The 17,689-nt window shown below is 38.7% G+C and overlaps 1 protein-coding gene across 1 annotated transcript in view; it reads right to left on the bottom strand.

Annotated features, from left to right (window-relative positions):
* LOC130917027 (calsyntenin-2-like) overlaps nucleotides 1–17,689 on the bottom strand; it is a 322,125-nt gene that overhangs the window by 76,220 nt on the left and 228,216 nt on the right. The window contains exons 6-8 of the mRNA XM_057838073.1: nucleotides 16,197–16,382; nucleotides 12,923–13,180; nucleotides 10,753–10,874 (exon numbers count right to left, since the gene is read on the bottom strand). Of these exons, the coding sequence (XP_057694056.1) occupies nucleotides 10,753–10,874; nucleotides 12,923–13,180; nucleotides 16,197–16,382 (566 nt within the window). The remainder of the gene's footprint in view (nucleotides 1–10,752; nucleotides 10,875–12,922; nucleotides 13,181–16,196; nucleotides 16,383–17,689) is intronic.

Genomic DNA, 17,689 nt, shown 5'->3' on the forward strand with positions numbered 1-17,689 from the left:
TCACAAGCTTTTCACACAGTGTTGCTGGTATTTTGGCCCATTCCTCCATGCAGATCTCCTCTAGAGCAGTTATGTTTTGAGGCTGTCGTTGGGCAACACGGACTTTCAACTCCCTCTGCAGATTTTCTATGGGGTTGAGACCTGGAGACTGGCTAGGCCACTCCAGGACTTTGAAATGCTTCTTACGAAGCCACTCCTTTGTTGCCATGGCTGTGTGTTTGGGATCATTGTCCCAAACACAAAGACCCAGCCATGTCTCATCTTCAATGCCCCTGCTGATGGAAGGAAATTTTCACTCAAAATCTCTCGATACATGGCTCCGTTCATTCTTTCCTTTACACAGATCAGTCGTCCTGGTCCCTTTGCAGAAACACAGCCCCAAAGCATGATGTTTCCACCCCCATGCTTCACAGTGGGTATGGTGCAATTCAGTATTCTTTTTCCTCCAAACAAGAGAACCTGTGTTTCAACCAAAAAGTTCTATTTTGGTTTCATTTGACCATATCACGTTCTCCCAGTCCTCTTCTGGATCATCCAAATGCTCTCTAGCGAACCGCAGATGGGCCTGGACGTGTACTTTCTTCAGCAAGGGGACACATCTGGCAGTGCAGGATTTGAGTCCCTGGCGGCGCATTGTGTTACTGATAGTAGCCTTTGTTACTGTAGTCCCAGCTCTCTGTAGGTCATTCACTAGGTCCCTCCGTGTGGTTCTGGGATTTTTGCTCCCCATTCTTGTTATCATTTTGACACCACGGGGTGAGGAGGGAGTTGAAAGTCTGTGTTGCCCAACGACAGCCTCAAAACATCACTGCTCTAAAGGAGATCTGCATGGAGGAATGGGCCAAAATACCAGCAACAGTGTGTAAAAAGCTTGTGAAGAGTTACAGAAAACGTTTGGCCTCCGTTATTGCCAACAAAGGGTACATAACAAAGTATTGAGATGAACTTTTAGTATAGACCAAATACTTATTTTCCACCATGATTTGCAAATACATTCTTTAAAAATCAAACAATATGATTTTCTGTTTTTTTTTTCTTCTCCACATTCTGTCTCTCATGGTTGAGGTTTACCCATGTTGACAATTACAGGCCTCTCTAATATTTTCAACTGGGAGAACTTGCACAATTAGTGGTTGACTAAATACTTATTTGCCCCACTGTCTCTTGGCTGTGAAGCTTTGCATGCTATGTCGGATTCTAGAAGGCGCCACTCTCCTTGCTTGTGGTAAGTTTCTGCATTATCACCTCAGTGTCCTTAGCGTTGTTGGGGAGTAAAGATTCACCACTCTACATTTGCACTAAGAAGAACAATGATCTGTAATGAATATTTTGTGGTCATACAGTACAATATGGGGTCAATATTTTACCAGGGTATAGTATTTACAAGTGGATTGAAGAGTTAAAAAGTCTTTAAAGGGCTGTGGTTTCGCCACCGAACAACAGGGGAAGGAAGCGGTGCATACGTGGCTTGCTGCTCAACCAAAAACGTCTTTTTCTGAGCATATCAGAAAGCTTGTGAAACGATAGACCAAGTGCATTGAAAAGCAGGGTGACCATGTTATCATGATGTCAATGCAACTTTTGTTGTATGAAATAATATAAATGTGATTACCCTTGTAAATATACCGTATATATCAAAGCAAACGAAACAAAAAGAAATACCACCGTTTGTTTCAGTTCTGAAGCCTCCAACAGCTTTGGTCTTACCTCTCTGATCACAGTGCAGCAAGAAGCTTTTGTCAGCAGAGTGCTGCTAAACCCATTGCACATTGCTCAGCACTCACAAAAGGATATTTTTCTCAATAGAGATGGGAGGGAAGATTGGATCAGGTGATTATTAGACTAACGAGGCCCAGAAACCTGTGGTCACAATTGTAAATTTGGCAATATAAGCAATTCGATTTTGAAGTAGACCTTATGCCAAGACAGTGATTTCTGTAATCAGATGAACAAACACCATAAATAATCTATTATTATACACTGATGGAGAGTCATGAAAAAGCCTAAAGGCAGGTTCACACATGATGCGACTTCAGGCTGAAAAATGATGTCTCAGCGACCACTCCTTTCCGCGTGGCCCACAAATGCATCAGATTTACGCACCGCGCACTTGCCGAAATGTTTAAACCACGCAGACATTTCCAAGACTCACGGGATATAAATGAACTGCCATAGGCGGACGCAAGTGGAGAGGATTCATCAACACCCGTGGAAGAACATGGCGGACAAACTCCTTATTGCAGAGGTTCGCAAGTACCAACACTAGTATATCTCTGCCGATAAAACCACCGGGATCAACATGCCATAAACAACTCTTGGAAAGAGATTGTCAAAACACTTGGAAGGGACGAAGAAGCCATCAAAAAATCATGAAAGAGTTTAAAAGACCACTCTGTGAAGGCAAAAAAAGGGGCAAAGGGAAAGAGTGGCGATGCAGGCGGGCCAAGGAATTCATCAAAAATATTGCATGAAATGGGCTGGCTCTCCTCATACATCAAACACCGGGAAAGGCAGAAAATTGTTTCATGTGACACGGTAAATAATTTTATTGATTTTAATCAAGAAAAACAATCTGCCGATGTAGAATAATTACCCTATATTCTTCACGCAAATGGCAACAGAAGTCATCTCCGAGTGTGAATTCAGGTTAAAAATGTTGCTTCTTTTGATATTACAATGACCGAGGTCCTCTAATCATTTTAAAATCGGTGTCAATGTACAATCTTTTAGTAATTTAATAAAGCTACTTTGCTTTTAAATGTACAGCAGCTATTTCATTGTGTACAAAATGTGATACTGTACATAAATAATCACCTTATTTTAAAGCTTGCTGTGGAGGAGTCATCACAGGGAGACACACATCAACCCTTCGCACCGTCCGCCGCACCATCACCATCACGGTACAAGCCTGCAATTCCCCTGCATCTACCAGTTGTATGGGAATTTGTACTTTGCTACGGGGTCATTAAAATGTGTCTTCAAAATATTAACAAAACCATCTTTTATGCGCAAAACAAAGCACTTCCGCAGATCTTCCAGGCCCACAACAAAGCACGTCCGCAGATCTTCCAGGCTCAAAACCCAAGAGGAGGCAAAGGATTGAAGACATAGTATAGCAGAGGCTGGATATGATTGTTCGCGGGAAAGAACATGAAGCTAGCAAAGATGATGAGGAGGTGCTATTTGGCTATGTTGTTGCTGATATGCTCCGAAAATTACCACCAAGTGAGAAAAACTCAAAAATGTTAAATCCATAACCTACTTTATGAGGCAATTGAGAAATGTGAAGCACGTGACATTCTGTAACTGCATGTAAAGTATATATAGAGTGCATACTATATATGCATATATTTGTTCTGCTCTACACATACATTTAAAATGTCTTGAGTACTTAATTTTTTTTTTATAAAACAGAAATGTTACTATTTTTCTCTAAGTTTTTTCCCTAATTTCTTTAATGTTTATGAATACAAGCTAGTGTTTTAATTTCTTTATTCCACCATTGGACAAGACCATGGGGTAACATATAAAAGGAAGTAAAGTCTTGTCTTGCTGAGAGGGCGGCCGAGATGCCCATCCTCTGCTGAACCATCCAGTATCCATGAGGTTTCTATCCCTCCAACTACTATCCTCCTCTCTTCACAGACAATATCATCTGCAGGTGTTAAAGAATCTGAGAACCTGGGTGGGATGTAGCATGTGGTGCGGGTGTTGGTGATATCTGTGCTGCTGAGATAACTGAGAAGAGCAACACATGCCTTCACGACTTTAACAGCTTTGTCTGGGTGGAATTCTACCTGACAGTGGAATTCTACCTGACAGCCCATGATTCGCCATAGTGCGGCAAGAATGCTTAAGCTGTTTTCTGTAATTCTCCTGGCTCGTGAGTGCCGATAGTTGTGGATTTGTTGCTTATGATTTTTTTTTTTTTTTTTTTGCAATACAGATAATGAAAATTTAAATATTTTCGTAAACATATGAATAACGCATGAGATTGTGGTGGAGGGGAAATGCTGCATCACCCAGGAACAACTGTGGAAGTGTGAGATTTTTACCAGGAATGTTGGCATGGGGTCCAACGTCCAAGGTGCCTTGAAGCAGTTCCTTCCCAAATTGGCAATCCTGGAAAATCCCACCATCACTGTCCTTTCCATAAGATCCGAGGTCCACTTAGCAGAATTTTTAAGTGGCATCAAAAATGGCCAAGAGGACTATGGAGAGAGGGCCTTTATATTCAAAGTAGTCATTGCCTGTATCCGGAGGCACTTTAATTGTAACGTCCTCCCTATAGATGCAACACAAACAATTTGGGAAATTCCACACACGCCAGAATTCATTGGCTATCTCAGTCCTCTTGTCCTTATCTGGAAATGTGACAAATTCGCTCGATAACAGTGACCATACTGCCTCACCGGCCTCTGTGACAATGTGAGAGATTGTTGTAGCCCTCGACATGTACTGTAGCTATGTGCCAGACTCTGTTGGCTGTTCCCCAAACCAAGCAAATGAAGAATGACAGCAAGTCTCTCTTCCGGTTTTACTCGGCAAGCGTGTGTACTTGCATGACTGATAGTTGCAACAAGTCCACGAATTTGAGGGCAGCCATCCTAAAATACTTAAAATAAAGTTTGTCAATGCCACACATTGGTCTCACAAGTGAATCGTATTCCCTTTCAGTCTGTCGATTCCTATTTAGTAGTAGGATGTTCAAACCCCTTTTTCTTTTCTTCATGAGTAGTAATTAACAACAAAGAAGTTGTTCCTCCTCGATGAGAGCCGCAAGCCTCCTCATGTTGCAGAGAATAGATTCTCTTGTCTCTACTTCTGTTATACTATGAAGTTGCTCGTATGCGGTAGACACATTTTTGCTGCAACCTGTAGTCTTGGAGAGTATTGGTTTCACCACTTTGGCAAGCTGCACAAAGCTTCGCATAGTTGCAAATAATATACTTTTTGGAAATGCTTGCTGGATGAACTCTGTGCGTCTAGTTACCTCGCGGAACATTCAACGCGTCAGGTATAAACCAGCCTTAAGCCTTTGTTTCTTCCGTGCCTTGTGTAACTAAAGGTACATTTGTTTGGATAAGTATAATGATGATAGCAAAAATAATCTAATTCAAGAGGTGATCTCTAGAGCAGCAGATTGGTGCTGTCATAAATAAGCCTTGTTGCTTGAACTGATGAAGCTTGCTTGGATGAGAAGAGAAACATCTGCTTAGACAACAACTTAAGTCCTGTTGCGATTGATTCAATGCCCTAAGATTGAAATGACCTGCTTGAATTAGAATGAGAATATTCACAGGCAGCTGATACTTAGCCATTTTAATACATGTTTTTTGATAAGAACAACAGTTAAATTTGATCTTACTTCAGTAGCTTAAAGCATAAAAAACAAAAAACAAAACAAAGCCTTAGGCCAGGGGTGGGTGAAATATTCCACAAAGGACCACAGTGGGAGCGGGTTTCCATTCCAACCCATCAAGAGGAAACCTTTTCAGCGATCTGGTGTCTTAAAAGCACAACAGTTGATCGCAGTCAGGTGCTTCTTGTTTCAGCAGAAACCTCATTGGTTAAACTGTCTGTGCTGCATCAGTTGAAACAAGACCAGGACCGACTATGGCCCTTGAGGACCGTTTGCTCACCCCTGTTTTAGGCAATCTATGTTTAAACCCTATGTTTAATTATTTTTTTTAAATCAATGAATGTAGGCAGCTATTATTATTATTATTACGTTGCACTAACAATGTTTAGAAAGCTTAATATCAATCTAAGCTAAAAAAGCTTTGAGACTTTTACATAATATCCCTCCCAACCTTCCCATGTCAAACTAATCCATTATTCCTATAATTAGAACCTAGCCAAGACAGTCTTTCAGCAGATTTGTGATCCTTTATCATTTTTTTCAATTACAATTGCAGTTGAAATGAATCATGTGAATTTGTCGGCAAACCAAATTTAAATAATAACAACAGTTTTTTTTTTTTCCCACTGCTGTACTGTAATGTGCCTTGATAATGATGCTTACCTATTTTTGTTGAGGTACCGTTCACATAGCCTTTGGTATGACTTTGTATGTGTACGTCCCAGAGGCTTTTATTTCTAAATCTGCAAACTAAATCAAAAATTTTCTACAGTGCTTCCAATTGCCAACAACAATTGACCAGCCAGTTCTTTGAGATGCTTGAAAGGAATTATGCATTTAAAGACTGAGACTTTGGGCCCCAAGCATACAGTCAATTCGAACGCAAAAGCTTAAGCAGTTCAATAAAACTGTGGCAACAATGCCCAGAGCAAAGAAAGCAAGCTATAAAAAGCAGTGAATCAAGGTACATACAATGAGCCTTTAGACACTCTGCTGTGCTACCATATACTACTGCTGTTAATAGATACAACACAGCAATTTCCAGCAGGTCAAACTAATATGTGCGACCAGGATTTTTACATCATTATAGTCATTATGCAGTCACCAGCAATGGCTCACTGCACTTTAAAAAAGAAACAAAACGCTATAAAACTATACAAGGTTAGAAATAAGATGCAGGATTTAAAGAGGGGGGAAAGTAGCAGCTTTTAGTACAGTATATTACAATACTACAGTATTTCAAAATAAATACATATTAATAATAATATCTGTTAAAAAAATGAATAGGCTTAGATGGAAAAGACAATGGACCATCTCCTATTAGGTCCGTTCATTGATGTTCTGTAGGATTTAGCACAGGGCTAATATGAAGACACTACAGTGTAGTGCAATGATTTTTTTTTTCATTTAGCTATTCTTGGGTGTTTAGCAGTGTTTAGTGTCATTATCCTGTTGGAAAATCCAGAACTGTGACTGAGAATACCCTTCTGTCATGAAGCATGAACATTTGTTCAAGAATACATTGATAGTCTTGTGATTCATTGCACCCTGCAAATTTAAGGTCTCAAACCCCAAGTATGACATACTGCTAACATCTCAGTGGAAATGTTAGGTTTTTTTTTTTTTTTTTTTTTTTTTTTTTTTTTTTTTTTAGGTACTTCCCTAGTTTATGTGTTTGAACACTCACACTCATTTTGACCTCTCAAATTGGTCGCTTCCTAGCAGTTCAGTTATCACCTCATGAAGTAAACCAGAGACACAGGTTTAATGTATAACAGAGATCCTTTGGCAATTTGCACTTTGAAATTTGCAGTTTCAGTTATTCCCGGATTCTTGAGGAGCTGTATAAGGCTCACTTGACACCTGTGCATTGTGTCATCTTCAACAAAGTGCACGGGTGTTTCTTCATCATCATTGTCAGTCAAGGAAGGAGCAGTTGGGAGTCTGTGTTATTTTATTTAAAAATTTTACAATCGATGCATGTTTACATGTACAAATCATAATTTTTCTTTGATATACAGTATATGTCTTATAATAATTATTACATTTGTAGTGCTTAAAAGCCATTTATAAAAATATACAAATTACATACACATAGGGATTTTTGTTTGTTTGTTTGTTTTTTAAATATACTTTTGGGAAATTCTTCCAATGCTGTTAAATCTGAAGAAATATATTGGGAAAAAAAAAATTGAATTGAGAATTAAATTCAGATGTAGTGGTATCAGTTTGTGTCTTTAAAAATCACTTCAAAATGCAAATCCAGTCAGTATTGTCTAGCAGAGTAATTATTCTCTAACTTAGTCATGTTCTAAATCAAGTAGTCTAAAGTTCATTTCTGTTAATTTTTAAGTCAAGTAATTTGTAACTAAACAAAGTTACTTTTTCAAAGTAATTGTGGCAATACTGCCCGTATCACAGACTGCACTTCTGCCCATTCAGCAGAGCTATGTAAAGCTGCATTAATTTTGAGCTTCCAAACTTGAAATTCTTAAAATAACTACTTGAACCCTGGCCAAAATAATGGGAATGATGACTTTTCTATGCGTGGAATCAGAGTAAGTGCCTAATAAGGAAATATGTACACACAGTTGATAAGTAAAAGCCAGATCTTTGAAGTGATCTGTTAAAATTAGCCTTGGCTGTTGCACCTAGATGTTTAGGCTCAGCTGTGCATCTCCCTTCAGATCAGATATCCTTGTTTGGTGTGTTGAGGTGACCTATCTGACTTCCATTGGATCTTTGATAATCATGCAGCTGCTGTCCACCCAAGAGTACACCACACCACCACCCACCCAGTCATGGAACACCCACTCCTGCATAGGTGTGTTTGCAATGTATTGGTTTAAAATGCAAATAATCAATACTAAATCTTCCAGCATTTTTTGTAAAATGTAAAATAGTATATCAGCAAGGACACTGCATGGACTATACTGTGACTGTTTAGGTAAAGTAAAATGATATTATTTTATTTCAATTGTAAGAATTCCAAGTGTGACTAAGTAATAAAAAGCATTATATGCATTACACATCTATGCCCAGTCAACACATTAAATCACAAAATACATTATAATTGGCTACTCAGAGTCTAAATAAAACAAATTAAAACAATAAAACAAATTAACCGTCAGTTAACACTAATTGAAAGAGCTCTTAACAGAGGTAAAAAGGCCTACATTCTCAAGATGGTCAATTCTTAAATTGTAAGATAACTGCATAATTTTTGCACAGAAAATGAAATTGGGATTCATCATCAATATTATTAATAATACATTTTCTTTCAAATTGTCTTTCAAGACACTCAAGGACACTTTACAAGAGATACGAATTAAAGTTGCCAGATGACAGATTAAAAAGGGACATTGAATTAACAGGAAATTAAGAGGTCATAACACAAAACAGAAAAGCGGACCAAACTGAATATGATAATTCGAACAAATATGTTTTGTGTCTTGATTTGAAAAGTGGGAAGGAATTTATATTACGAAGCTAGGGGGTATAGAGTTTTTATAGAGCTGGAGGGCAGAGTGACAAAATGCTCTGGACAGTAGCAAGGCGGTCACTGGGGACAGAAAGGTTGAGTGTAGAAGAGGATGCATAGTGGTCAGGGAGCAGTGAGGAGGTCAGTTATGTAGGGTGTGGCCAGGTCGTGATTAGCTTTGACAGTGATGGGGAGGATCTTGTAGTTAATTCTTTGTTACACCAGAAGCCGTTAGGGTTGACGGCAGATGGGGTGATGTGGTGAGTGTGATGAGGCGTGCTGCTGAGTTTTGGAGGAGCTGCAGTTTCTGGAAGGATTTATTTGGGAGACCGAAGAGCAATGATATGCAATAGTCCAACCGAGAGTTGACTAGACTGCTAACATGAGTGGCGACAGTGTGGGGGCGAAGATGAGAAATAATGCCAAGATGGAAGTGGGCTGATTTGGTGTGTCGTTAATATGGGAGCAGAAGGAGAGCGTGCTGTCGAGGATGATACCAACACTCTTAGCCTGAATAGAGGCAGAGATAGACACATTGTTGATGAAATTAGTGAAGTTATTGTAATTATTGAGCATGGCGGGGGTGCCAATTAGAACGACTTCTGATTTTGAGGTATTGACGAGAATTATGAATTGATGTTTATAAACAGAGGGTGAGAGAGGAAGATGGGGGTCATCCACATCGCAATATCAGTTGATAATATATTTACGGAAAATAGAACCGAGTGGGAGGATGTAAATGGTAAAGAGAAGCAGCTCTAGGACAGAGCTCTGGGGCACGCCAGCGGAGATCAGGGGGCGATTGGAATTGTAACAATTAGTGTGCGGCCGGACAGATAGGAGGTGAACCATGCTTGGGGTGTGTAGGTGATACTAATGGAAAGAAGAAAGAAGAGAGATTATGTCAAAAGCATCTGTGAGGTCGAGAAGAACAAGAATTGAGAGTAAACCAGAATCGGAAGCTACAAGGAGGTCGTTAGTTATTTTGAGGAAAGCTGATTCATTGCAATGAATGGGGCGGAAACCGGATTGAAAATGTTGCTAGATGGTATTATGAAATGAGGTGAGATGGTCATGAAGTTGAGAGGTGACAATCTATCCCTGTGGAAGGTGCTGACCCCACCACCTGACCTTGGATAAGCAGGGAAAATGAATAGATCCATTTATTTTGCACCAATCTGTAAATAAATACTTGCGTTTGAAATGTGCTTTTAAAACACCAATATCTTGTGTGATGTCACTAGAACAATGTTGTGTTGGAAATGCTTGTACACTGCTACACTCCAACTTTTGGAAACTTGGAGTACTGTAGTAAATTAGCATTTGTTTATTAAATCACCACTCATGACAAGCAGCAGTCAGACCAATGCACGTCCACAACAACAGTCGTTAATTTACGAATTAGCTAAACACTGCTGACTGCAGCCTGAGTATAGCGAGAAATTAAGTTTGCATTTACAGGCACCGTGACTTGGTCCACAGAACAAGGAAATGGCCGAGCTGCTTCACAAACACAAGCTGATTAAGAGTCAAGAGATTTGTTCCCAAGTTATACAAGGTGATCAATATTACATAAAACAAACACAAAAAGGGGATAAAGTTCAATGGATACTTTATGGTGAAAAAGCTTATCTGTTCCTTCAGTGCCGACATCATACTTCCTTTGTAAAAGGAAAATGTGAGTTTTTATAAATTATCAATAACTCACTGGAAAACAAACACAAGGTCAATACCGAGTCGTTTTGGAGGAACTTTGCTTGTGCCAAGATGACCCCAAAAGGGCATTTACAGTAATCATCCAACTTGCCAAGACACTCTACTGCAGTATGTACCGGTATGTAGTTTAAAGACATTATTATGGAGTAGACTTGTGTCCCACAAATTATTTTGTCGGCTGAATGCTTCATACCTGGTCCAATTTCCAGTGGAACTCGGCAGGTCTAAAAGTGTCCATCTGAGTCAAGTCCCTCCTTAGCAGGAACACAAGTCTGCAATTGTGGACGTACAGAGAGTAGTGATGGCGATTCATCTCTGTACGGAAAAAAAGAATAAGAGGATTGGACCATCAACATATTTGCTCACTTTGTAACAGATTTCAAAGTCGGCAGTTTAGTTACTTTAACTTAACTTTGTTATGCAGCACCAATGCAAACACATAGTCAAGTTAGTAACACACTATTTAATGTCTGAAGATCCCTCAGAGACTTATAGCCTACAACAAAACTGGTGTGTTTACAGTGATAATAATATGTAATATGTGGTGAAATTTTGTGAACATCTAGCATGTCTGTGTAAGGGTAGGGTGACCAAACGTCCTCTTTTGCCCGGACATGTCCTCTTATTAAGTGCTCTCCGGAGGGTCCGGCCGGGTTTCATAAATTCATGAAGATGTCCAGTTTTTATGATTTTTCACAGGACCAATTTGAAGAGAATCCCTCCGGCTGCTAGGAGGCAGCGTATGCCTGCGTTGCTGTGGCTCCGACTAGTAGGGGCGGGAGAAGGAGTACATCTTCTTCTTGTTTTTTGTTGGCAGTTTACCCTTTGTTTCATGTGGAATTACCACAATCTAACGACGGTTGACAGTTTGGCAAGAAATCAGACTACAGCAAGGAGTTTTAAGACGTGGCTCTATACACCTTTCTGTAGGTTTCTCTCCTGTTAATGTCGATCATGTGTGTTGAATATTGGGTTATATGTGTAAACAGAGATGTAGTATATTGTATTAGTCTCGTATTAATTGTTCTGTGTTCGTGTATTTGGTTGAATGTTATTATTATATTTATGTAGGAGCGCCTGCCCAGTTGAATTTTTTACGAAAAATACGTATATAATGGCAACTGTTGACTTCTGTCGGAGATTTGTACTGACATAATCTGGAAAATCCTGTTTGGTGTCGCATCGTTGCGCTGCCGATGATTGTAAACTTTTATAGCAAAGTTTGATTTTGCCTCGCCCGGTACTCACTAACAGGGTAGCTATCAGTGCGCTCAGCCGCGCTAGGCATTATGGGCAATGTAGTTTTGAACTGCTGCGTCTGGAAACATGCTGGTTGAATAGCTTGTCAGTTTATTTCGGTTATTGTTTGCGTACAATCTAGAACACTGAATGAGAATAAAAATTGAGTGGGAATAACAATTTGTCAGCGGCAATTGTCGTGATAGTAATTTATAAAAATGTTGAGTTGGCACATAGCCTACTGTGTGTGCGTATTGACTGGACTACATTTCCATGGGTCTGCATTATATATATGTATATATATATATATATATATATATATATATATATATATATATATATATATATATATATATATATATATATTTAATCATTATTCGTTCATTTTATTTTTTTTAAGGTTTGATTATTTTTTTTAGGAAGAATAAAGCCTGTTGAGTAACCAGTTGAGTAAAAAAAATATTTTCATATAGAGTATAATATATACTATATGGCAATAGGCCAATGTTTTTTTATATATATATATATATATAAAGTTATATAGGCATCTTTGAGTGGACCTCGAGTAAAATTCAAGTATCTTGAGGCCGGGCCGAGTGTCCTCTTTTTTGGAAATCAAAATATGGTCACCCTATGTAAGAGCAGATCTTGGACTATTCATTCTTGCTTTTCTTACAGTAAATAAATACTTGTAAGCTATTGAATAAGCCTGAAAACAAGATAATTATGGGAAACATTCCATAAAAGTTTTGCATTTATATTTTTATTTGCCTATAGCAGATATTGCATTATTATAGTCATTTTGATGTATTACAGTGTAAGATTTCATCTTTTTGTAACAGATGTTTACATTTGAAACAGATGTCAAATAAAGTTGAAGAAAACAGCTGTGATGATGAAATTTGCAGGCTGTTTTTATTTTAGCAAGAGCCCACAATATAATTTTATGTTTTGTTCACCACTGGAAATGTGCTAAATGTGATGAATGTAGCAAACACTATAAATGCCTTCTTTAGAATGTAACCAAGAAATAATGGCACAAAACTATGTACATATATTATACTGTGTTATAATATATTTTACTGTTTTCTCTACATGAGCTGATTCAATGTGTTTAAATTTACCTGTCTTGTCAGAATTACAAAGAAGGGTCTCCTTTTCAGCCCTGAGGCCAGGACTAGGCCCATGCTTCATCCAAGTTGCGATTGTGAACTGGTCAGTCAAGTTCTGGGGCACCACCCAGTCTGGGATTTTAGCCGCTTGGTGACCATCAAACCTGAATATCAAGTCACTGTCTCTCCCGCTGTCCGTCATCAGTGAAGTTGTCCAGTTAGTGGCAGCGGAGGGAGCAGGCAAAAGGTCAGTGCTACCCGATGAAGCCCCTGCAATCATTGTCATTGAAAAAAAAAAAAAAGATTTAACAGAAGGATGGAAGAGAAGTTTCATGAACAATCACAATAGAGCTGTCATTTATTGGTCCAACCTTGGCTATGATTACTTTACTGAGTAAAGCAGATGGCGCAGCTTAATACACAATCAATGGTCCGGGATTGATAGAGGATGTGACTATTGATTCATGGCAAATGAAATTGACTTTCGAAAGGAGAGGTGTGAGTCAACCACTGTAATGAGAGACTGCAGCAGTTTGTTTATGGGTTGTAAAGTTACACAAAAGACACGCAGCAAGGACAAGATGAAGAATCCAGTCACATAAATGGTTTACTTTTGTTACTTGACCTTTGTTTATCCCGGTAAGTACTCATCATCGCTGCATCATATTGAGTTTTATTCCATTTTAATATTCCCTTTAAAAAAACAACTCTATAATCAACACACATGAGACAGTAACCTTAATATGCAGTCCTGAAATGCCTTTGTACAGTCATGTGAAAAAATTAGGACACCCCATTAAATATTCAGTTCTTTATCAAGAAATGTTCACATATCAATGTCTGATCTTGTTTTTCTTTATCTCTGAAAAAGAAAGTGATGTAATTGCAGGTAAACAATAAAAATTAACATTGTTTTACTCATTAAACCAAATATATTGACAAAAATGCATATTCTAATTGAGGAAAAAGTAAGGACACCCTCCTCTGAAGAAAGTTTTCCCCACTCCTCAACGCAGAGTACTTTCAGCAGTGACTGACTGTTGACACTTAAGCAGTAATTGACTGTTGAAGTGAGCGAGAACACCATGGTGAGATAATGGATTTCAAAAGATCTCAAAATTATATAAAATCAGCCATTCCACCATCCAAAAAATAGTCTACAAGTGGAGGAAATTCAAAACAACTGCCGCTATGCCCAGGTCTGGCAGTCCAAGCAAGTTCACCCCGAGAGCAGTCTCCAAAACCCTAAAATGTCATCACGGGACCGACAGCAGGCTCTTGCTACTGTTGATGTGAAAGTGCATGCCTCTGTTAAACCTTCATGGGAGGTGAGCAAGGAGGAAACCTTTGCTCTCAAGAAGAACACGAAGGTCAGACGGAAGTTTGCCTCAGTGAATGTAGACAAAGACCAGGACTTCTGAAATAATGTTATTATTAATCTAAAATTCAATTATACACCAGAACAGAGGACATGTTTGGTGTAAACCCAATGCAGCATTCCAGGAAAATAACCTCATACCAACTGTGAAGCATGGAAGTGGAAGTGTCATGGTTTGTGGATGCTTTGCTACAGCAAGACCTGGCCAGCTCACCATCATAGAATCCACCATGAATTCTATTGTGTATCAGAGGGTGCTTGAGGAACATATGAGATCATCTGTGAAAAAATAAATAAATAAAGCTGAAGGGAAACTGGACCATGCAACATGACGATGACCCAAAAAGTACCAGTGAATGCACCACGGACTGGCTGAAAATAAATGGAGAGTCCTGGAATGGCTGAGTCAAAGATCAGATCTTAATCCCATTGAGGTGCTCTGGGGTGACTTAAAACGGGCTGTATATGCAAGTAACCCCTCAAACATCTCACTGCTGCAAGTATTCTGGGTTGAGGAATAGGGAAAACTTTCTTGAGACCGATGTTAAAGACGAGTAGATGGCTACAAAAAAGCATCTCACTGAAGTTAAGGGGGTAAAAGTGGGTAATACTGGCTATTAGGTGGTAGGGTGTCCTAACTTTTTCATCAGTTAGAATATGCATATTTGTTGATATGTTTGGTTTAATGAGTAAAACAATGTTAATTTTTGTTGTTTACCTGCAATTAAATCACATTCTTTTCCAGAGATAAAGATAAGCAACATCAAATATTAATATTTGAACATTTCTTCATAAAGAACTGAATATTTAATGGAGTGTTCTAATTTTTTTACATGACTGTACGTGTCACCTTGACAAACATTATTTGTGCCATGCCCTGACAGTATTTGAATCACCCCTACTGTTCAGTTAAACGCATGTTAATAAACCATATCTGCCATACACAGATAAAACATGTATCATTCAGATCTGATAATTCCTGTTTAAAAAAAGAAGGAGATTGCACCACAAGCATCACATTTGATGCTTTCTCTTTCCCGCAACACGTTTCTTCACGGAATGCGTGAGACAAGCCTCAGCATTCATGCTCTGCTAATTAGACACCCTCAATCCTTTAATATGCATTGCTTTTCCCAGCACGCTGCTGCATCGTTTTTCCCCGATGTTGTTGGACATAATCTCAAATTGATTAGGCTTTAAAAAGGCAATTGCAATGTATTTTTCTTCCTATGGTGTAATTATTATAAGACGTCTGCAAATGTCTATTTAGTGGTAAACCATGCATGCACTGGGCAGCTAGGACAAGGACTGTAGTGGCGTAATGCGTTGAATTGGGATTTTATTTTTTTTTAAACATGTTAGTCCAGTTTAGTTTGGCTACATCTTTAGGTTGGTACAGTTGAAATATTTTTCCTAACATAGTTTTAGCCTACTCTTGATACTGTGGGCCTAATTGTTCACTTTGCTAAATATGTGACGTGTGTGGTTAGCAAATTCAGTTTGAACATACAAGCTCATTTCATAATACTTACTTGAAAAATGCACCTTACCACTACGTAGTTATTTATCCTCTCATCTAATAAACTAACTAATGAATCAGCAAATGGTGATCACAGCAGCACATTTCACATTGTGATTAGTAATCTGTGATAACAACATGAGTTTTGATTATAAGCTTTGCACAGAAGTTGCATTTAGATCCATTTCAAAGTAAATTACACCTTTTTCAGATTACATAATTACGGCATAGCAATATTTTTCAAGTTGAACATTGTGGGGATTACACAATTCAATTTTTGGGGGGGAGTTGGGGGGGGTGGGTGGCTGTAAAACTAACAAAACATTTAAAGGAATTTCAGTAAAATGCCCCACTGTACTTTATAAACAATGCCAGACAGTAAAACCAACCACATAGTTTCTGTAGGGATTTCTCAGAGTAGGTCTCACGGTCACATCCCTTCCCGATGTGACTGGTCAACAGCTCCACTGTAGTTCTTGCAGATGACAGCGGCTCACCACAGGTCTCCAGATGCATTTTAGGAAACAACGGTTTACTTCCGGTTCCTGGCTCATAGTCAACTCGTTGGTTCCAACCTAGGAAAAGAAAGATAGTGTTATTGACACCAATTATTTAATTTATTGCCAAGGTGGTAAGTAAACAGGTTTTGAATTTAGTGTTTACGTTTCCATTACCAGCTAGGTGTGTTCACAACTCTTAGATGAGATTGTGTGTCTATTAGTCAATGAACAGAAGTGGGGGGAAAACAACAACAACATTTTAGTGAAAGGGACCAGTGTAGGGCAGGAAATTGTGGATTTCATGGCTATCTTATTCTCTCAGCGAAATGCTCTCTGAAATACTTCATCCATTCATTCATTTTCTATGTCACTTATCCTCATTGGAATTCTGGGTGAGCTGGAGCCTATAAACCTGCCTTTTCCTTCTTGTCATGCTTTTATCCTATGTTGTACTGATGTTTTCGCTTATCCCTTTATTCTGTTTTTATTCCAGCATTTGTGTTTGTCAGCTTAGCATCTCCATGAAACAACAAAAGGATAAAATGGAAAAGTATGTTGACTCAAGTGGCTGCATTTTGCTTATCTCGCTGGAGATTTTCACTACCAAATCCAAAAATTATTGGTTTGGTTGTTCTTTCTATTTTTGTTTCACCTAGTTGACCTAGATCACCTAAATGAATTACTACTTATCCTTCCACTCATCCACCCAGTGAGAGCATTATCACTTCCAAGCTCAAAGACAAATATCAGATAATACTGAGTGTGGAAAAGAAGACTATTTGTTGATTATCAGTCTGTGAGTGTGTCATGTCCACAACTTCAAACTTTCAACGCCTTAGCTCATAGACTGGCTGCACCTGCCTTTTACTTGATTTAACATTTGCAAACTTACTACAAGCTTGTCAGGAGGTGTGATGAAAACAAACAGTTTTGCTGAACAGAACAATTATACACTATTAATGTCACAAAAATGGACAGAAATATAAAACTAAAATAGTGAACAAACTGTTTTTACCAACCATTCTCTATATCACTTGTCCTCACCAAGGTTGCAAGCAAGGTAAGGCTGAACTAGCACCTAAAGTATAATCACGACTTTGGGCAAGAGAGACATGTGGACATGTACAGTAAAAAGAAGCGAACAACCACTCACTGTCTTGACTCTGAGTCACATGTGCCTCAATACAGAATTAATTCTTTATTATGATGTCCTTACAACTACTTATTATTGACCTTTTACACTTGTTCCTCTTTGTGAAACTGCGCACAGGTTTAGAACTATTATGATATTGGATTGCCTGACAGGTTAGCTACTGGGACACTTGCGATGCCATCCCCATTTACTTCTTGGATCAATAGCACATCCACAGCATTTGACTTTC

Source organism: Corythoichthys intestinalis, chromosome 6 (genome assembly GCF_030265065.1).
Source record: "Corythoichthys intestinalis isolate RoL2023-P3 chromosome 6, ASM3026506v1, whole genome shotgun sequence".
Taxonomy (NCBI): domain Eukaryota; kingdom Metazoa; phylum Chordata; class Actinopteri; order Syngnathiformes; family Syngnathidae; genus Corythoichthys; species Corythoichthys intestinalis.